Source organism: Chiloscyllium plagiosum, unplaced genomic scaffold (genome assembly GCF_037043375.1).
Source record: "Chiloscyllium plagiosum isolate Xiang-an unplaced genomic scaffold, Cpla_swu_hap1 HiC_scaffold_3, whole genome shotgun sequence".
Taxonomy (NCBI): Eukaryota; Metazoa; Chordata; class Chondrichthyes; order Orectolobiformes; family Hemiscylliidae; genus Chiloscyllium; species Chiloscyllium plagiosum.
Window position 1 is genome coordinate 156446338 of NW_028270141.1, and position 22865 is coordinate 156469202.

At 42.5% G+C, this 22865-nt stretch overlaps 1 protein-coding gene across 1 annotated transcript in view; it reads left to right on the forward strand.

Moving 5' to 3' along the window:
• The window catches only part of ppp2r5d (protein phosphatase 2, regulatory subunit B', delta), a 149680-nt gene that overhangs the window by 71223 nt on the left and 55592 nt on the right, over positions 1-22865 (forward strand). Inside the window, exons 5-8 of the mRNA XM_043687399.2 lie at positions 9906-10016; positions 10634-10726; positions 11427-11557; positions 12290-12349. Coding sequence (XP_043543334.1) covers positions 9906-10016; positions 10634-10726; positions 11427-11557; positions 12290-12349 — 395 coding nt within the window. The remainder of the gene's footprint in view (positions 1-9905; positions 10017-10633; positions 10727-11426; positions 11558-12289; positions 12350-22865) is intronic.

Sequence of the window (22865 nt, forward strand, 5' to 3'; positions counted from 1 at the left end):
TGTATGCTTTGTAGTATTTGGGATGTTTCTCTCCATAAGGATGCTTGTTTCTCCTGATATGGGTGCTAAGTTCCAGGCTGATGCAGGACTTCACTTTTCTTTAAACTAATTTTTAGATTAGAAAGTTATGCTGTTTCAGAAAAAGTGTTATATACTGCAGGTCTGACTGAGGTTCACTGAGGTTTTTTTTTCCTCGTGTCTTTGTGTAAAACTATAGATTCCCAAGGAGGCAGAGGGGATTATTGACAGGACTAACAGAGAGGTAGTCACTCCCCAGATAAAAGAAAAAGATAGATGGGTGACAGTTAGGGGACAGAAAGGGAACCGGCAGGCAGTGCAGGGATCCCCTGTAGCCATTCCCCTCAACAATAAGTATACCGTTTTGGATACTTTTGGGGGGATGACTTACCAGGGGAAAGCAGTGGGACTCCTGCTCAGAAAGGAAGGGGGAAGAGGACCAGAGCAGTAGTCACTGGGGACTCGATAGTTAGGGGGACAGATAGGAGGTTCTGTGGGGACGAGAGAGACTCATGGTTGGTGTGTTGCCTCCTGGGTGCCAGGGTCCATGATGTCTCTGATCGTGCTTTTAGGATCCTTCGGGCTGAGGGAGAGCAGCCCCAAGTCGTGGTCCACATTGGCACCAGCGACATAGGTCGGAAGAGAGATGGGGACTTGAGGCAGAAATTCAGGGAGCTAGGATGGAAGCTTAGAGCTAGGACAAACAGAGTTGTTTTCTCTGGTTTGCTGCCCATGCCACATGCTAGTGAGGTGAGGAAGAGGGAGAGAAAGAAGTCTAACATGTGGCTAACAGGGATGGTGCAGGAGGGAGAGTTTCTGGTTTTTGGATAATTGGAGCTCTTTCTGGGGTAGGTGGGATCTCTACAAGCAGGATGGTCTTCACCTAAACCAGAGGGGTACCAATATCCTGGGTGGGAAATTCTCTAAAGCTATTAAGGTGGATTTAAACTAATTCAGTAGGGGGGTGGGAACCAAAATTGTAGAGCAGGTACAGAAGAAGATGAGAGTAAGGAGTTCCCAAATCACGTATCTGACACTGGCAAGCGAGAACCTAGATTGAAGTGTGTGTACTTCAACGCAAGGAGCATCCGAAATAAAGACGATGAACTAGCAGCGTGCGTTGGTACCTGGGACTTCGATGTTGTGGCCATTACGGAGACATGGATAGAGCCAGGATAGGAATGGCTGCTGCAGGTTCCGGGATTCAGATGTTTAAGTAAGAACAGAGAAGATGGTAAAAGAGGGGGAGGTGTGGCACTGTTGATCAGGGACAATATTACAGTTGTAGAAAGGATGTTTGGGGACTCGTTAACTGAAGTAGTATGGGCTGAGGTTAGAAACAGGAAAGAAGTCATAGTGCTGGGAGTTTTGTATAGGCCTCCGAATAGTCCCAGAGATGTAGAGGAAAGGATAGCAAAGATGATTCTCGATAGGAGTGAGAGAGGCAGGGTAGTTGTCATGGGGGACTTCAACTTTCCAAATATTGACGGGGATCACTACAGTACGAGTACTACAGATGGGTCAGTTTTTGTCCAGTGTGTGCAGGAGGGCTTCCTAACACAGTATGTAGACAGGTCTACAAGGGGCGAAGCTACTTTAGATTTGGTACTGGGTAACGAGCCTGGCCAGGTGTTAGATTTGGAAATAGGTGAGCACTTTGGCGACAGCGATCACAATTCTGTCAGGTTTACTTTAATGATGGAAAGGGACAGGTGTACTCCACCGAGCAAGAGTTACAGCTGGGGGAAGGGAAATTACGATGCAATTAGGAAAGATTTAGGAAGTGTAGAATGGGGAAGGAAACTGCAGGGATGAACACATTAAAAATGTGGAGCTTATTCAAGGAAAAGTTCCTGTGTGTCCTAGATAAGTATGTACCTGTCAGGCAAGGAGGAAGATGGAGAACGCGTGAGCTGTGGTTTACTAAGGAAGTGGAATCCCTGGTCAAGAAGAAGACGAAGGCATATGTTAGGACAAAATGTGAAAACTCAGGGCGCTTGAGGGTTACAAGGAAGTCAGGAAAGACCTAAAAAGAGAGCTCAAGAGCCAGGAGGGGACATGAGAAGTTGTTGGCGGATAGGATCAAGGTTAACCCTAAGGCTTTCCATAGGTATGTCAGGAATAAAAGCATGACGAGAGTTAAATTAGGGCCAATCAAGGATAATAGTGGGAAGTTGTGTGTGGAGTCAGAGGAGATAGGGGAAGCACTAAATAAATATTTTTTGACAGTGTTCACTATAGAAAATGAAAATGTTGGCGAGGAAGGTACAGAGATACTTGCATCTAGACTAGAAGAGATTGACATTCACAAGGAAGAGGTATTCGAAATACTGCAGTGTGTGAAAATAGAAAAGTCCCCTGAGCTGGATGGGATCTATCCTCGGATCAATTGCCGGGCCTTTGGCATTGATCTTCAAATCAATCATTGTCTACAGGAATAGTGCCGGAGGATTGGAGGATAGCAAATGTGGTTCCCTTGTTCAAAAAGGGTATTAGAGACAACCTTGGTAATTACAGACCAGTGAGTCTCACTTCAGTTGTTGGTAAAGTGTTGGAAAAGGTTATAAGAGATAGGATTTATAAACATCGAGAAAAGAATAATCTGATCAGGGACAGTCAGCACGGTTTTGTGAAGGGTAGGTTGTGCCTAACGAATCTTATTGAGTTTTTTGACAAAGTGACCAAGCAGATAGATGAGAGTAAACCGGTTGATGTGGTGTATATGGATTTCAGCAAGGTGTTCGATAAGATTCCCCACAGTAGGCTATTGTACAAAAAGCAGATGAATGGGATTGTGGGCGACATAACAGTTTGGATCAGTAATTGGCTTGCTGAAAGGAAACAGAGGGTTGTAGTTGATGGAACATGTCCATCTTGGTGTCCAGTTACTAGCGGCGTACCACAAGGGTCGGTGTTGGGTCCACTGCTGTTCGTCATTTTTATAAATGACCTGGATGAGGGCTTAGAAGGATAGGTTAGTAAATTTGCGGACGACACTAGGGTCGATGGAGTTGTGGATAGTGATAAAGGATGAAGTAGGTTGCAGAGAGACATAGATAGAATGCAGAGCTGGGCTGAGAGGTGGAAAATGGAGTTTAATGTGGACAAGTGAGGTGATACACTTTGGCCGGAATAATCGGAATGCAAAGTACTGGGCTCATGGTAGGATTCTTGAGAGTGCAGATGAGCAGAGAGATCTCGGTGTTCATGTACACAGATCCCTGAAAGTTGCCACCCAGGTTGACCGGGTTGTTAAGAAGGCATACAGTGTTTTGGCCTTTATTAATAGAGGGATTGAGTTCCGGAACCAGGAGGTTATGCTGCAGCTGTACAGAGCTCTGGTACGGCCACACTTGGAGTATTGTGTACAGTTCTGGTCACCGCATTATAAGAAGGATATGGAAGCTTTGGAAAGGGTGCGGAGGAGATTTACTAGGATGTTGCCTGGTATGGAAGGAATGTCTGAGGTGGAAAGACTGAGGGCCTTGAGGCTGTTCTCGTTAGAGAGAAGAATGTTGAGAGGTGACTTAATAGAGACATACAAGATAATCAGAGGGTTAGATAGGGTGGACAGGGAGAGCCTTTTTCCAAGTGTGGGGTCGGCAACACGAGGGGACACACCTTTTGAAGTGAGGGGAGATAGGTATAAGACAGATGTCAGAGATAGTTTGTTTACTCAGAGAGTAGTAAGGGTATGGAATACTTAGCCTGCACCAGTAGTAGATTCGCCAAGTTTAAGTGCATTTAAGCCGTCATTGGACAGGCATATGGACGTACATGGAATAGTGTAGGTGGGAGAAAGTGAGGACTGCAAATGCTGGAGATCAAATTTAAAAATGTGTTGCTGGAAAAGCGCAGCAGGTCAGGCAGCATCAAAGGAACAGGAGAATCGATGTTTCGGGCATAAGCCCTTCTTCAGGAATGAGGAGGATGTGCGAAGCAGGCTAAGATAAAAGGTAGGGAGGAGGGACTTGGGGGAGTGGCGCTGGGAATACGATAGGTGGAAGGAGGTTAAGGTGAGCATGATAGGCCAGAGAGGGGGTGTGGGGGAGAGGTCGGGAAGAAGATTGCAGGTCAAGAAGGCGGTGCTGAGTCTGAGAGTTGGGACTGAGAAAAGGTGGGGAAATCTGCATTCATCCCTTGTGGTTGGAGGGTTCCTAGGCGGAAGATGAGGCGCTCTTCCTCCAGTTGTCGTGTTGTCATGGTCTGGCGATGGAGGAGGCCATGGACCTGCAGGTCCTTGGCGGAGTGGGAGGGGGAGTTAGTGTTCAGCCACGGGCGGTTGGGTTGGTTGGTCCAGGTGTCCCAGAGGTGTTCTCTGAAACGTTCTGCAAGTAGGCAGCCTGTCTCCCCAATGTATAGGAGGCCACATCAGGTGCAGCAGATGCAGTAAATGATGTGTGTGGAGGTGCAGGTGAATTTGTGAATGGATATGGAAGGATCCCTTGGGGCCTTGGGGGGAGGTGTGGGCGCAAGTTTTGTATTTCTTGCGGTTGCAGGGGAAGGTGCCGGGAGTGGAGGTTGGGTTGGTGGGGGGTGTGGATCTGATGAGGGAGTCGCGGAGGGAGTGGTTTTTCCGGAACGCTGATAGGGGTGGGGAGGGAAATATATCCTTGGTGGTGGGGTCTGTTTGGAGGTGGCGAAAATGACAAAGGATGAAAAGATGTATCTGGAGGTTGGTGGGGTGGTAGGTGAGGACCAGTGGGGTTCTGTCCTGGTGGCGATTGGAGTGGCGGGGTTCAAGGGTGGAGGAGCGGGAAGTGGAGGTGATGCGGTGGAGAGCATCGTCAACCACGTCTGAGGGGAAATTGCGGTCTTTGAAGAAGGAGGCCATCTGGGTTGTTCGGTATTGGAATTGGTCCTCCTGGGAGCAGATGTGGCAAAGGCAAAGGAATTGGGAATATGGGATGGCGTTTTTAAAGGGGGCAGGGTGGGAGGAGGTGTAATCTAGTTTTTTTTGTCGGCCGGGGCAGTGTAGTGGGTTGGGCTTCGGATTAGTATGACAGGGCAAGATCGAGGGCCTGTACTGCGCTGTAATGTTCTATGTTTAGAACAATGGCAGACATTTTAAAAAGATGGTTCATGGCTTACAACAAAGATGTATCCAAGTGAGAAAAAAGGATTCTAGGAAGGAGATAACCCATCTCGGTCAACCAGAGAAGTTAAGGACAGCATTAAATTGAAAGAAAAGACATAAATGTGGAAAAAATGAGTAGTAAGCCTGAAGGCTGGGAAAGTTCTAAAAACCAACAGTCAGCAAGGAAAAATATAATGGAAAGAGAAGATCAACTCTGAGAGGAAACTCGTGAGAAATATGAAGACTGATAGCAAGATCTAAGTACATAAAAAGCAAGAGAAGCCAAAGCGAACATAGTCCTTTAGAGAATGGAGCCAGGAAATGGGAGAGGCTTTATCTAATTGCTTGGAGACAGATGGCTTTCCAAAGTTACTAGATAATAAAGGAGAATAGAAAATACACCAAATCACTCCCCAAAGAGAAAGTAATAGGGCTAAAGACTGAAAAGTCTTCTCGATCTGATGGGATTGGATCCTCTGATGGTAAACCAAGTGGATACAAAGGGAGTGAATGCCCTGGGAGTAATCTTCTAGGACTCCTTAGATTCTGGAAAGCACCCAGAGGATTTCAGAAACTGTCAATGTAACACATTTTATGTAAAAAAAGGAAGAAGAGAAAAGAATACGTAACAATAGGCCAATTAACTTAATGCTAATCATTGGGAAAATGTTTGTCTGTAATAAAAGATATAATAGCAAAGCACTTTTAAATGCAGAATATGATCAAGCAGAGTCAGCATGACTTCGTGAAGGGAAATCATGCCGAACAAATTTGTTTGAACTCTTAGAAAGGTAACAAGCAAGATAGATAAAGGGGAAGCAGTAGATGTTATATATTTTGATTTCCAAAAGACATTTGAGAAGGTACCATACATAAGGCTATCAAATAACTTTAAGAGACCATGTTATTGGAGGTAATATACTAACCTGTTTGGAGGATCAACAAACCAATACAGGAGAGTTGGGGTAAGGGGGACATTTTCAGGATGGTAACCTGTAACTAGTGTGCCACAGGGATCAATAGTGGGGTCACAATTAATTACAATAAATATTAATGATTTGAATAAGGAAATCTAATGTACTCTAGCCAAATTTGCAGATTACATTCAAATGGGTGGGAAGGCAGGGTATAGATGCGTTAGAGAGTTAAAATCTGGCAGATGAATATAATGTTGGAAAATATGGGGCTTTGGACTCAGGTCAGTTTGAACAGGGAAACGCTGCAGAAAACTACTGAACAATGGGAAGTTGGAGTTGCTTTCCAAGAATCACAAGCATCCAAGGTTCATTGAGTAATAGGCATGTAATGTTGGCTTTTGCACCTCCTCCCCCCCCCCCCCCCCCTTCCGAGCAAAAACACGATCCCTTACTCCCAATTCCTCCCCCTCGCCCAGGAGGAGCAATTCCACTCCCAAGGCATTCCATTGGCATCCTATTTCAGGAACTGCACTTTCCCCTCCCATGTGATCAGACACACACGCCAAACAACCCAGCCGACCACTTCAACTCCCCCTCCCACTCCTCTCAAAGACCTTGAAGTCCTGGGTTGCCGCTGCCACCACCAAATCCAAGCCACCCAACAACTGGAAGAAGAATGCCTCCTCCTCTGCCCTGGGACTCTTCAACACTCAGCATCAGCATTGACTTCACCAGTTTTCAAATCTCCCCTCTCCCCATCTCATCCTGGATCCAACGGTCCTACGACTTGGCACTGCCTTCTTGACCTGTCCTACCTGTCCATCTTCTGTTTCATCTATCCGCTCCACCCTTCCCACCGACTTATCACTATTATCCCCCACCTGCGTCCAACTATTGCTTTTGTAGATCCAGCCCCCTCTCAAGCCCAGCCACATCCCCTATTTATCTCTCCACCCCCCTCCCCCCTCCACATTTACTGATGAAGGGCTTATGCCCAAAACGTTGACTCCTCTACTCCTCGGACGCTGTCTGACCTGCTATGCTTTTCCGGCTCCACACTTTTCAAGTCTTTCTTTCAAAGGGATAAAAGTAGTGACATTTTGCTAAAACTATACAAGGTACTAGTAGGCAACAACTGGAGTATGATCATAAAACCAAGAACTGTGGATGTTGAAATGTTCTGACAAAGTATCCCTGGACTTGAAACATTTAATTCTGCTTTCTCCTCTCAGATGCTGCCCAACCCACTGAGTTTCTTCTGCAATTTCTGCTCTTGAACTGGAGTACTGTGATTTTCTGAGATTGGAGGCAAACCAGAGAAGGTTTGCTAGGCTGATCCTGGGTATGGAGTGTCTATCTGATGAGAGGATTTAGTTGGTTGAGTCTGTACTCCTGTGGGTTTAAAAGAAAGAGGTGACACGCCAGTCTCGTAAAAGTCTTGACAGGTAGATGAGGAAAAATTGTTTCTCCTTGTGGCAAGTCGAGAGAGCATAAATTCAATAAGGAGTAACAAGTTTAAGTCCCAGATGAGGAGATATTTCTTCTGAAGGTAGTGAATGTGTGGAATTCTTTACTGCAGAGGATTTTTGAGGTTGACTATTAAGTGTTTTCAAGACTGGGGGAGGCACATTTTTAATCGTTTAAGTTCATGTTAGAGGAAATAGCAGGAAAGTGGAGTTGAAGATTACCAGATCAGCCAGGATTTCACTGAATGGTGAAGCAGACTTAGGTCAATTGAATGACCTAGTTGTGCTCCTACATTTTATGATCTTATGGCCCTTGGAGGTTTGTTGATCATATGGTTGATGAAGCACTGATCCCTGTGGTATTACATTTGTATCCTCCAGAATTGAAGAGCTGAGAATTAGTTTAAATATGTGTAATAAACTTGAATAAATTTGGAACTGAGGACACTCCATATACTTCACAACATGTGAACAATTTTGTGTTAGGGAATAGTGTTAATGTTTTCATTTGCTGATGATATGAAACATAGACTCTCACTATGTTGAGGTGGTAAAGAAAGTTTCAGAGTAATTTAGACAAGTTGAGTGAGTGGAGAAAAGCATGGCAGTTCCAGAATGATATGGATAAATACAAAACAAAAACTGGAATCACTGATGTGGCTCAGCAGATCTGGCAGCATCTGTGGAAAGATATCAGAGTTGAAGTTTCGGATCCCATGTCCCTTCCTTAGAATGGAGTGCTGAGCTTCTCCAGCATCCACAGTTTTTTTTCCGCTGTTTTTGTTTCTGATCTCCGGCATCCATAGTTCTTCTGGTTTTTATTTCAATAAATATAAAGTTGACTACTTTTGATATGAGAGACAGAATGACAAACTATTATTTACATGGGAAAACAATGTATAAAGGGTGTTCTGTCATCCTGGACGTTGAAGGTAAGTGGACAGGTGCAGAAGTTAGGAAGCCAAATGTTATGTATTGCAAGAGGGTTTAAGAATAGGAATAAGACAATCTTACTCTAGCTGTACAGGGCCTTAGTGAGACTGCACCTAGACTTCTATGTGCTGAGAACAAATAGAGGGAGTGCATTAAAGGTGAAATATTGTTGACGTTTTAACAGGGACTTCTTATATAGGTATGTCTAGAAGATGAGCTTCATTTCCTGATTATGCAAATTTAAATATCTTAATTCAGTTTTAAAATGAGTTACATGAGGACCATTGCTTCATATTACCCAGATTTCTCTTTCATCTCAGAGTCTACAAACTAGTGAATATGCTAATCTCATGGTTTTGAATTTAAAGATAGAAATTACAGTTGTTAAATTATTAATGTAACTGAACATCAATCTCTCCACATGGAGCCTTTCATTACCATAGAAGCCCTATAATGTGGAAACAGGCCATTGAGCCCAGTAAGTCTACACTGACCCTCTGAAGAGTATCCCACCCAGACTCATTCCCCAACTCTATTGCTGTACATTTTTCCCAGACTAATGCCCCTAGTCTACACGTCTCTGAACACTATGGGCAATTTAGCATGGCCAATTCACTTCACCTGCACGTCTTTGGATTGTGGGAGGAAACCCACGCAGACACGGGGAGAATGTGCAAACTCCACACCGACAGTCGCCCAAGGCTGGAATTTAACCTGGATCCTTGGTGCTGTGAGGCAGCAGTGTAAACCACTGAGACATCATGTGGCCCTTATTTGGCCTAATTCAGTTTTAGATTAGATTAGATTAGATTACTTACAGTGTGGAAACAGGCCCTTCGGCCCAACAAGTCCACACCGCCCCGCCGAAGCGCAACCCACCCATACCCCTACATTTGCCCCTTACCTAACACTACGGGCAATTTAGCATGGCCAATTCACCTGACCTGCACATCTTTGGACTGTGGGAGGAAACCGGAGCACCTGGAGGAAACCCACGCAGACACTGGGAGAACGTGCAAACTCCACACAGTCAGCCTGAGGCGGGAATTGAACCCGGGTCTCTGGTGCTGTGAGGCAGCAGTGCTAACCACTGTGCCACCGTGCCGCCCACTTCCATTGATGGCCACTCTGCTGTTGAGTGTAGTTTGCTGTCAGTGAAGTATCTCTTGTATAAATTGATTAAATGTAACTTTTTCATTGTTGACTTTTTTTTGAGTTTATTGTGTGAGATCAGCAGGACCCACATTATTGCTTGCTCAAAGATGTAAGAACGATTTAAGCAGGCATTATGCCTTCCTGTTGCTATGTTAGGAATCCTAACAATCATGGTGCTATCCAAGAAATCATTCTGTATAAGTTAGTCAAGTTCCTGATCTGACAATGGGTTTTACCATAACTTGCTGGTGGAAGATTTGGCCTTGCCCAAATTGAGCATTTGCTAATTTGGTATGTTGTGTTTTCCCTTTGCCTTGCTCCCTGTGCTTTTCTCTCCAGTTTTCAATAAACCTGTTCAGGACATTACCACCATCATCTAACCCCACTGGGGCCGAATTTGATCCAGAGGAAGATGAACCTACACTTGAAGCAGCCTGGCCACATCTCCAGGTATGTCCAGTATTGCAGGTCATGGATGTGTGGCATTATAAAACAAAATTGGAGGTGGGTTTCTTCAGAACAGTGGAGGACATTTGGAAGTTGCTAATGTGCTCATTACATGTAAAAGTATTCCTGTAAAGTAGCATTTGATATGAGAGTTTTAGCATTGATACTTCTTCTGTCAATTTCTATATTTACACATTGCTATTCAGTATTGCTGGTGCCATTGCTCGTATGCAACCCAAACTGATGGGAGAGCAAGTGATCTCTCCTTTGCCAGCTGACAACTTGATCAATCTAGACCATAATCATTAGATTTGCGTGTGGTTTAGAGTAAGTATAATTTTTTTATCCAAATCTGCCTGGCAGGACCACACTAAGTCATTCATATTTGCAGAGATGGGAAAGTATTCTGTTCCTGGACAATCCTTAACCTTGCACAAGTCAGAAAAAGCCTTGTCTCAATATAATTGGCACTTTCTGTATAGGCTGAAGGCTATTTAGCGCAAAGATCATTTGTATATATCAAGTTATTCTTTTTCTAAAAGCATTCATTTGAGAATCTTAATTTCACTCAAGCAACTAAAAGGCTGATGTATATTAACTGCTGCCCCTCCTCTTTCCAGCTTGTCTACGAGTTTTTCCTGAGGTTTTTGGAGTGTGCTGATTTTCAACCAAATGTAGCAAAAAAGTATGTCGACCAGAAATTTGTCCTGTCGGTGAGTTGACCCAACATCGCTTGCCATGAGAAAGCAAAAGCTTCAGTTGTGTGACAAGATGGTGCATTGAGTTATTTGTGTTTGTAAGATGTGGTTTCTGGTGCCTCTAAATTTTAACTATGGAAAGGAATTGTAGGGCTTCAGCCACCTTTCCCCTTCATGAGGGGAAAGGGTCATCAGTCAAGACAATAGCTGACCATCAAAGTTTTGAGAGTAAGGTGTTTTCATAATATGAAGTCTCAATATAGCATGACTTTTTAAATATTGAACACGAAAGTAATTTATTCTGTAATAATTAGCACAAAATGTTTTGACTTAGGTCCACTATGCATGCTTAAGCGTGCAGACAATGGCTGAGCAAGTCTGTTTTAGTTTTGCTAAATTGGACTATTCCCAATCTGAAGATAGTGTTGTAAGTTTATTAATTTATTGTCCTTGTAAAGATAGTTTGTAATCACTTCTGACTTTGGTATTGAATGCTGCAGGTTAATCTGTCAAACCTTTTACTTCATTCAAGTGGCTAAAATTGAATCAAAATACATTATTAATAGAAATGTTAGTGGAACTAACATTCTGTAAAATGGTTCAATGTACATTTGACAATACAGACTGATGGTTTCTTCATGTGCACATAGCACTCACTAGCAAAGAATAGAAATCAAACAATCATGACTGGTTTTGTTTCTATTTCTTCTCACAGCTGTTGGAATTGTTTGATAGTGAAGATCCAAGGGAAAGAGATTTCCTCAAGACTATCCTTCATAGGATCTACGGCAAGTTTCTGGGCTTGCGGGCGTATATCCGGAGACAAATAAATAATATCTTTTACAGGTAATTGTATCTAACATTTATTCAGGAACACCTGAGGATTAATGCAGGAAATGGTATAATCTGTTTTGAGAGTTGCAACAGCACATTTTGTTGATGGGATACACTGCTGCCAATTGTATGATTGGTGAAGGAACCGATTGTTGAAGTTTGCAAACGGGATGCTTTGTCCTGGATAATGTTGACTGAGCTTTTTAAGTGTTGATGGAACATCAACCATCCATGCAAGCAGGAAGTATTCCACAAATAAGAGTTGTGCTTTGCAAATGGTAGACAGGCTTTAAGATGTTTGATGAGTTACTCGCAGCAGAATTTCTTGCTTTGGCCTGCTCTTGGTAGCAGTATTTATATGTCTAGTCCAGTTTTAATGTTGATCAATAACAACTCCAAGGATGTTTTCAGCAATGGTTATGTTATTGAATGTCATGTTGTTAGATTCTGTCTTGTTGGAGCTAGCTATTGTTTGGCACTTTCCACTAATTAATGTTCAGCAAGGGTTTCTTTGACACAGCTCTGTTTTAGCTAATAAAATTTCCATCTGGAATAAATGGAAAATGTTTAATTCATTTGGTGGACTTTGAGAGCATGTGTGCAGTCATGAAAATGATATTTGCAGAGCTGCAGGGGTGGAATGTGAGGGTGAGATTTGTGAACCCAGCTCATGTAAAGTGGCCATCAGCAATCATAAATGGTCTCCCAGTCTGAAAGAGTTGACTTTTTTGTTTTCTTTACTAGGTTTATCTACGAGACTGAGCACCATAATGGAATTGCAGAACTTCTAGAAATTTTGGGCAGGTGAGTGGTATTTTGGTCAAACTGATATATATACCTAGGTAAATTGAAAAGATCATTAGCTTAGGCCATTACTGGCTGTGTCAAAGTAAAATATCAAAGAGCAGTTTCATAGATAACAATGCTCATAGGTCTGGAAAGGGCAAGGTTTTGGGATCAGGTCTTATGGACCTTTGGGTAGGAGGAGGGTGGAACTGTGGTCCTCTGACTCTTCGGGATAGTTAGAACTATGGTGTGAGAAGAGGATGGGTTGGCTCATGACCAGAAGGAGGAGGTTGGAGCAATGCCCCACTGGCTGACCAGATCCTGGGGCAGTGGAGGAATGCAAAATTTAGTTTTCCCGAAATTGTATTAGAGCTGCACCTGTTCTACACTAACAGCTGTGCCTTTTCATTGGTGGAGAGGATTTGAGGCCTTGACAGCAGAGGAGAGTAGCTGGCCTCTGGTTACGTTTCTTTGCAGTCAGTGATGAACTGCAGCATAATATTCATAATGGGATCCTGTGATGTCATAAAAGTCATGGGAAGATGGTCACTGTCTGGCTCTTGTTTGCAAATGTTTCTTTCTTTTGTGAAGCTTAGACTGGATGTTCCCCAGATCTTGCTACTTATGAGCATTTATTTTCTAAGGAGTTGCGAATGGTATTGAACACTGCAGTCATCGACAAACATCCCCACTCCTGACCTTATATTGAAGGGAGGGTCCTTGATGAAGCAGTTGAAGATGGTTGGGCCTAGGACACCACTCTGAAGAGCTCCTGCAGCAATGTTCTGTGTCCCAGTGGACTGAGTCATTTTTCATCTATTTAAAACTGAGCATCTCGGAGAAAGTCTTAAGGAGCCACAGAGAAACAAAAGGAAAATATATTGATTCTGAAGAGATTTCAGTAAGAAATTTACATGTGTGATGAATTAGTGTGGATTTGAAAAGCATTTGTTGGGACACCGTGAGTAATCCATGTTTGAATCTGCTTGGCCGAAGTAGCTAGTGCATATTAGGCTAATAAAGTTGGTTCAAGCTAATTCTCAGTATGATTCCCCGTCCCCAAAAAAAACTTCAGTCAACTAAATAGCATATCAAGTAAATGGGAAATATTTCTGCAATTCTGCTGGCAGCAGTAGGTGCCAGAGAAGCAAGACTTCTTATTCATGTGAGAAACTTCTGAAGTAGTATTCATAATTGATTGTCAGCTTGCTGATTTGTACATCCCAAATAGATATGACAAAACTTGATTGTGTCATGACTAGGCATTAGGGTAGAGTTTTCAAATGAGAAAAGACTACAGAACGGGGATCTGAGTGTTCTTAGCCATGGATCAGAAAAAGCTAGTATCCAAGTTCAGCAGGTAACAGGGAAAACAAATGGAATGTTGGTTTTTATCTGAAAGAAAATGGAGAAAAATAAGGAGTTGCTAAAACAGTACAAGGCACTAATCCGGCCATAGGTGGAACACTGAACAGTTTTGGGCACTTTAGATAAAGAAAGATACAGTGGCATTGAGGGCCACCCAGAAAACATTTGCTTGACTGATACCAGGTAGGAAGAGATTTGTCTTTTGAGGACAGATTCTGTAGATTGGGCCTCTACTCATTCTCATGTAGAAGAATGAGAGTTGACTGTGTTAAATCAAACAAGATTCTTAGAGACTTGACAGGGTAGTTGCAAAAAGGTTGTTTCTCCTTTTTAGGAGAGTCTAGGACCAGGGGGGCATAATATCAAAATAAGGGGCTGCACGTTTTAAGGCAGAGATGATAAAGAATTTCTTTTGGGAAGTAAATCTGTAGAATTATTAAAAACCGAAGCTGGGTTGTTAAATAGATTGAAGACAAATATAGATTCATTTTTATCAGTAAGGGAATCAGCAGTTATGGGGAAAATGCGGTTCAGCATTATTTGATCAGCCATGATCTTATTGAATGGCAGAGTAGACTGTATGGGCTGAAAGGCCTACTTTTTGCTTCTATATCTGATGAACGCAGTAAATATTATTGGCCCATGTTAATGCGAATATAGCCACTGTTAGTGGTGGAGTCTTCAATACTCCCTTCCCTGACTTTGTCTAAACAGTTGTGCAGTGGTTTTTCTTTCTGCCTCTCACTGATTCCTGATGTTTCCCTCTCTCTTGTCTTGCTCCCCCTATTGCCTGCCTCTCTTTAACAACCCCATTCCTTCCTAGCATGTCGCCCTCTCCCACTTCCAAAGGATCTTGAATCTTTGGAATTCACTACCCCAGGGTGTGATGGATGCTGGGACATTGTGTAAATTTAAGGATAAGGTGGGCAGATTTTTAAGTTAGTAATGGGTTGAAGCATTATGGAGAATAGACAGACTTGTGGAGTTGATGCCAAGTTGAGATCATGATTGTATTGAAGGTGGAGCAGGCTTGAGGGGCTGAATTGCTTAGTCTTGTTTGATTAGATTCCCTACAGTGTGGAAACAGGCCCTTCGGCCCAACCAGTCCACACCGACCCTCCGAAGAGTAACCCACCCAGACCCATTTCCCCCTGACTAATGCACCTAACACTACGGGCAATTTAGCATGGCCAATTCACCTGACCTGCACATTTTTGGCCTGTGGGAGGAATCCGGAGCACCCAGAGGAAACCCACGCAGACACAGGGAGAACGTGCAAACTCCACACAGACAGCCACCCGAGGCTGAAATCGAACCTGGGATCCTGGTGCTGTGAGGCTGCAGTGCTAACCACTGAGCCCACCGTGCCATCTTATTACTTATGTTCTTAACAAAACCGTGAAGGAGTAGGCTGTACAAATTACCCCATCCTCAATGATGGGAGAGACCAGCACATCAAAGGAAGTGCAAAAGATATTGCTGAATTGTTTTGTAAAAGCCGCCGGCTAGAAGTACTAATTAGATGAACCATCTCAGCCTCCTCCAGAGATGCCAACATCACAGAAGCCAGTCTTCAGTCCATTCCAAGAGATGCTAGATGCTGCAAAGGCTGGTGACTCTGATACTATTCCAGCAATCGTATTGAAGCCTTGTGCCATTGATTTGCCCCTCCCCTAGCCAAGGTGTTGCAGTACAGTTACAACCCTGGCATCTACCTAACAATCTTTAAAAATAAAATTACCCAGATATGTCTAACAGATTAGATTAGATTAGATTAGATTAGATTAGATTAGATTACTTACAGTGTGGAAACAGGCATTTCGGCCCAACAAGTCCACACCGACCCGCCAAAGCGCAACCCACCCATACCCCTTACCTAACACTACGGGCAATTTAGCATGGCCAATTCACCTAACCTGCACATCTTTGGATTGTGGGAGGAAACCAGAGCACCTGGAGGAAAACCACGAAGACACGGGGAGAACGTGCAAACTCCACACAGTCAGTCGCCTGAGGCGGGAATTGAACCCAGGTCTCTGGCGCTGTGAGGCAGCAGTGCTAACCACTGTGCCACCGTGCCGCAAAGCAGGACAAATTGCACCCAGCCAATTAACACCCAATCCATCGAATCTCAAGAAACTTTGTAATCAACCCGTTCAGAGATTAAGGGGAGGCAATGGTTTAGTGGTATTATTGGTCGATTATTAATCTGGGGATCCAGGTTCAAATACTGCCACGGCATGTGTTGGAATTTGAATTCAACCAAAAATCTGGAATCCAGGATCTAATGATGACCATGAATCTATTGTTGATTATTGGAAAAACCAATCTGATTCACTAAAGTCCTTTAGGGAAGGAGACTGACATTTCCTACATGTGATTCCAGACCCACAGCAATGTAGTTGACTCTTTAACTGCCCTCTGGGAAATTAGGAATGGGCAGGAAATGCTGGCACAGCCAATATTTTTTTAAAATTCTATTACACAGTCTGGAGCTGGTGGGGACTTAAACTGGGCCTCTTGGTTCGGGGTAGGGACGTTATCTCTGCACAACAAGAGCCCCACCTCAGGATACTGTCCTGGGCTCAATCATGTTCAGCTACTTCATCAATGAATTTCCCTGCATGATAAGGTCAGAAGTGGGGATGTGCAAACATCCGTAAACAACGTTCAGCACCATTTGTGACTCCTCAGATACTGAAGTAGTCTGAGTCTAAATGCAACAAGATCTAGACAGGTTTGAGCTAACCAAAAACAAGTAATGTATTTACCACACAAGTGCCAGGCAATGACTTCTCCAACAAGAGAGAATCTAACTACTGCCCCTTGACATTCAGTGGCATGACATTACTGGAACCTCTCCCATGCAATCAGCATCTTATGGATTACTATTGACAGAAGTAGAAGTGGAACTGGAACTGGACCAACCCTATAAATACTGCAACTACAAGAGCTGGTTAAAGGCCAAGAATCCTGCAATGGGTAACACACCTCCCATCTCAGAGCATGTCCATCATCTACAAGGCACAAGTCAGGAGTGCAATGGAATACTTGCCATGTGCCTGGATGAGTACAGCTTCAACAACAATCAGTAAGCTTGCCACCATCTACTAAAAAACAACCTCCTTGTTTGGAACCTCATTCCCGTCTTCCACCACTAACGCACAGTAGCAGCTGTGTACCATCTACAAAATGTACTGCAGACATTCAACAAGACACCATCAACAGCACTTTACAAACCCATAACCACTTCCATCGAGAAACATCAAGGCAATAGATACACCACCTCCATCTTCCCCTCCCAGCTACTCCACATCCTGATATGGAAATATATCATGGTTCCTTCAGTGTCAGTCTACAGCATGGAAACAGACCCTTTGATCCAACCCATCCATGCAAACCAAGTTTCCCAAATTAAACTCGTCCCACTTGCCTGCGTTTGGTCCAAATCTGTCTAAACCTTTCCTATTCGTGTACCTGTCCAAAGGTCTTTTAAATGTTAGAACTGGACCTGCACCTAATACTTCCTCTGGCAGTTCATTCCACATAGGAGCCACGCTCTGGAAAAAGTTGCCCTTCAGGTGCCTTTTTAAATCATTCTCCTCTCACCTTAAAAATATGGCCCCTAGTTTTGAACTCACCACCCTAGAGAAAAGACCTTTTATACGTCTCTATAAGGCACCCCTCAAATTCCTGTGCTTCAGTGGAAAAAAAGTCCCAGTCTAATTAGTCTCTCTCTATGGCTCAAACCCTCCAGTCCTGGCAACATCCTGGTAAATCTTTTCTGAACCTTCTCCAATTTAATATGCTTCCTCTAGCAGGGTGACCAGAACTGTACACAGTCATTCAAAAGTGGCCTCACCAATGTCCTGCACAACCTCAACATAACATCCCAACTCCTCAAAATCCTGAATTCCCCCTCTAGTGGCAATCTGGGTGCACCTAATCAAATGCTGCAGTTCAAGAAGGCAGCTTATCACCACCTTCTCAAGGGAAACTAGGGATAGAAGTAAATGTTAGCCAATTCAACAACACCCACATCCCATTAACCAATAAAATAAATATCATTGGGAATGGTCTTGAGTAACCGTGTGTCTGGGATTAGAAACTGTGACAAAATATTTCTCCTGGCGAGTGATATCCTCTCTATCTTTGTGGAAAATATTTTAAGTATTTCATGACTTTGCAGGACTGTAAACCATATCACAGCAAATGGTTGAGTGGTTTTGGGATGGTCTGAGTGGACAGATGATAGTGTTGTTTATGTGGGCAACTAAAAGGATTTTGACAAAGTATGGCATCATAATATGGATGTGTCTGTATGAGAATGACCTGGATTTGGGTGGGCAGAGCATAGCTGATAAATTTGAAGATAACACAATTCTAAATTTAATAAACAAGAGGTGAGTGTAGCAGCTTTCAAAAAGACATAAATTGGCAAAATGGGCCGATGTGTTGGTAGATCAAGTTTAACATCAGTGTGTGAAGTGACTCAGTTTGTTAGGAAGAACAAGTAGCCATCGTAAATTAAATGATACACTATGCCTGTCCTTCAAAATTGTGTATACAAATGCTTTTTAAACAGCAGGACAGTTTAGAATGCCATTTAGAGGTCTTCTGAATTCTTGGCTTCATAAACTCATGAACGAAGCACAATGATTGTACTAAATCTTTCACAATTGTGAATATGATGCTGGCCTGAGAGCTGTTACCAAGTCCGAGCACACACTTCAGGAAGGATGTCAAAGCGTTGGAGAGGGTACACAAGAGACTTACAAGGATGGTTCCAAGGGAGAGGGACTTCAGTTTTCTGAAAAAAGCTGCAATTATTCCCTGAGAGCAGAAATGGTTCAAGGCTATTTGTTAGATACGCTGAACATATTGAATGAATTTGATAGAATAAAGATTACTACTTGAGTGGCATGAAAATCGTACCTTTGGGTGTAAATATTAACATAGGTGAAGAACATAGGTCACATGAGAGCAAAAACATCATGGAACAAGTTATGAACTGCATAAAAAAAACTGTTGGAACCAGATTTAATAATACGTTTCGATAGGGAAACGGCAAAGTAGTTGAAAAGGAATATAAAACACAAGGTTCTTTGAAAGTGCAGGAGAGTGAAACCAGTAAGGTAGCTCTTTCAAAAACCTGGAATGGATGTGATGGTTCAAATAACTCCTGAGTTTCAGAATTCTGATTCCATAATTAAAATGTTTCATTTGTCTCTTGTTATGGTTCAGACCAAGCCCCCTTCAAATATATGAAGGAGATAACTGGACCCAGCTTTTATTTAAGCATATGTGTAAGGTGCTGTGTTCCTGATGTAATTCGATTGGTTACACTAGTCTGCTGTAAACAAAACACATACTCATACTCTACAGTTAAAATACAAAGAAAGGCGAATTGGTATAACTTGAATTCTATTGGAAAACAATAATAGATTATTTAACTACTAAACAGCAACTGTTTCAATACAGTAACATCCCAAAAACATGCCCTTGGCGAAGGCAAATTCATTAAAATAGATGCAGTGTTTTTCCAGTCCAGGAGGAAAGAACATCAATGAAAAAATTCTGGCAGAGAGAGAAAACTCTGATTTCAGAAAACAGAAGTGTTTTGCTGTAACAGAAAATGATATATGGCAGTTTAAAAACCCCAACAACTACAGAAAGCTGAATTAAAACTCTGATTCTGTGGGAGCCTGACTCAACCTATTCAGGCTACTTCTATTGTTCCAATGTTCTTTTTTATTATAAGAAAAGCCCAAGGCCTCAAGGCTGTTTACTTTATTGGCTTGGAACAGGATAGTGAAGAAGGCAATTGATATATTTTTCTTTTAATGGTCAGGGCATTGAATACAGGAGTTGGGAAGTCATGTTGCGACTATCCAGGACACTGGTTCGGCCACTTTTGGAATATTGTGTGCAGTTCTGGTCTCCCTCCTATTGAACGGATGTTGTGAAACTCGAAAGGGTTCAGAAAAGATCTACAAGGATGTTGGTAGCGTAGGAGGATTTGAGCTATTGGGAAAGGCTGAATAGGCTGGGGCTGTTTTCCCTCAAGCGTCAGAGGCTGAGGGGTGATCTTACAGAGGTTTACAAAATCCTGAGGGGCATGAAAAGGGTGAATAGGCAAGTTCAAGAGTATGTTGCTGGAAAAGCACAGCAGATCAGGCAGCATCCAAGGAGCTCTCCTGAATAGACGAAGTCTTTTCCCAGGGGTGGAGGAGTCCTGAACTAGAGGACATAGGTTTAGGGTGAGACGGGAAAGATATAAAAGAAACCTAAGGGGCAACCTTTTTACGCAAGGGTGGTGCGTATACGGAATGAGCTGCCAGAGGAAGTGGAGGAGGCTGGTACAATTGCAGCATTTAATAAGCATCTGGATGGTATATGAATAAGAAGAATTTAGAGGGATATGGGCCAAAGTGCTAGCAAATGGGACCAGCTTAGGTTAGGATATTTGGTCGACATGGACAAGTTGGACTGAAGGGTCTATTTCCATGCTGTACTTCTCTATGACTGCTCGGTACCTCTGTGTCAACCTCTTCATTTTAAAAAAAAAGGACAAAAGAGACCTCTTAAAGCCATAGTATCATTACACTCTTTAATGTATTTTAGTTTGGAGCTTTTTGATGTGGACTTCGGTTCTGATCATTTTGAAGGAGGGTCTTCCTTTGCATAAGGGAAACAAAGGATATAAGAGTAGTCCATTCAGCCCATCAAGATTATGGCTGACATGTTCCAGACCTTGACTCCTCTTTTGTGCTAGCTTTTTGTAGGCATGAACTCAGGTATTTTAAAAAAAATCTATCTTATTAAGAACTTCCAGTAGCGTCCACAGCTCTGAAGTACAAAATTCCAAAAATGTATTACTCTCAAGAACGTAATAACTCGTGCAAGGAATAGACAACTCATCTCTGCCTCTACTCCATTCTCCTGCTTGCTACCATTAACCCTTCAACCTGATACTAATGAAAAATCTGCTCCTCTCCTCCTCAAATTTACTCAAGGTCCTGTCATCCACTGCATGCTGGGGTAGTGAATTCCACAGATTCAGGATGCTTTTTGCGGAGTAATTTCTGCTCACCTGTTTTAAATTTGCTACCCATTATCCAAAGACTGTGACCTCTCATTCTAGATTACCCCACAAGAGGAAGCATTCTCTCTACATCTACTTTGTCAATCTGTTTGGTATCTATTAGATCTCCTTCCTTCTGAATCCATGTTGACCTAATCTGCTCAATCTCAAGACAAAGCCCTCATTTTTGGAATTAATCTAGTGAATCTATTCTGAATTTCATCCAATGCAATTATATCCATCCTTGAGGGCATCAGAGCTGTACACACTATTGCAGCTGTAGACTCACTAATGCTTTGCATATTTGTAGCAACACATCCCTGTTTTTATACTGTGTTCATTTAGCAATAAATGCCGAATTCTCTTTACCTTCTTTGTTACTTTCTGTATCATGTACCAGTTTTCTGCATTTCATGCACGACACCCAGATTCCTTTACACTGAAGCCCTCTGAAGTTTCTCTCCATTTGGATGACAAATTGCCTTCATATTCTTCTGATTGAAATGAATAATTTTTCACTTATCCAAGTTAATCTCCATCAGCCAAATTTTGACCTGTTCACCTAACCTATCCGTATCCATTTGTAAATTTCTTATTTCTTCATTACATCTTACTTTCTGCTTATTTTAGTGTCATCTGCAAATGTGGCTAATGTACATTTGGTCACTGCAGCCAAGTCAAGAGTATAGATTGTAAGAAGTTGGGACATGGTAGCACAAATGGCATTCCTCAAGTTGTCTCTTGTCATCCAGAAAAAGACCTATTTACCCTCACTGATTTCTGTTGGTGGGCCAATCCTCTACTATCCCTAACCTCACATGATCTTGCCTTCTATATTAACCTTTTGTGTGGTGCCTTATGACATGCCTTCTGGAAATCCGGCACCAACATTTATAGGACCCCATTTACCACTTTGGTTCCATTTTGAAGAACTCTAGCAAATTAGTCAAACACATTTGTCCTCCTTAAAACCATGCTCATTTGACTTCCAAATGTTGTGTTATCATTCCTGTAATGGATTCTAACAATTTCCCAATGACACATGTTAAACTAACCATCTATAGTTTCCAAATTTGACATTAGCAGTCACCCCTTCAGGGCAGAAATAAGAGGAATTCTTTTCTGAGGGTTGTTGAACTTTGGAGCTCTGCCTCAGAAGGCAGTGGAGTTGGGGGTCATCATATACTTTTTAAGATATATTCTTGTCAGGTAAGAATATAAAACATTATCACAAACCGATCAGCCATGATCTTATTGAATAGCAAAACAGTCTAAAGGGTGAAATAGTCTACTCCTAAATCGCATTTATGTTTGGAGTTGCACCCATCCAAGCAAGTGGAGAAGATTCAATGACTGATTTATGCCTTGAAGATGGAGGGGGGGGGGGGGGGGGGGCAGGCTGTGGGGGCTCAGGAGGTGAGCTATTATCCCAATGTTCTGTTCCTTTAGGAAAAATATTTATCGAGCTTGTCCACTTCTCTTTCTGGTCATTGATAACCCCCCAAGATACTGATAATGTGTGATTCAGTGATGGTTATGGTCATTGAATATCATGGGACAATGGTTAGATTTTTTTCATGTTTGAGATAGTGATTTCAAGGCAGTTACATGACACAACTGTTAATTGTCATTCCTTATCCCAAGTTGTCCACATCTTACTGCATTTGGGTACAGACTGATTCAGTATTTAAGGAGTCACAAAAGGACCTGAATGCATCCTTGATTTGTACCATATGTTGGAGGGAAGATCAATGAAGCAACTGAAGATGTTTGACACTTTGACACTGCTGTTTGAGGACTTTATGTGATGATAACCTGAGGCTTTGGCCTCCAGCAACCACAAGCAACTAGCATGTCCTTAACACTACATTGAGGTTTAAACTTAGATTATTTACTCAAGTTTTGAAGAATTGGTGAATAGAATTGTGTTGTATCACGAGCACAATTTGTTCTGATTACTGCCAATAGATTTGTACAAGTCTATTTAATGCTATTTTCCTGTGATTAGAATACATTTCTTCACTGAAAGCATTGCATTTCCATATGCCTGAAGACGCTGGCGAGATAGACATGTTGAGTGTA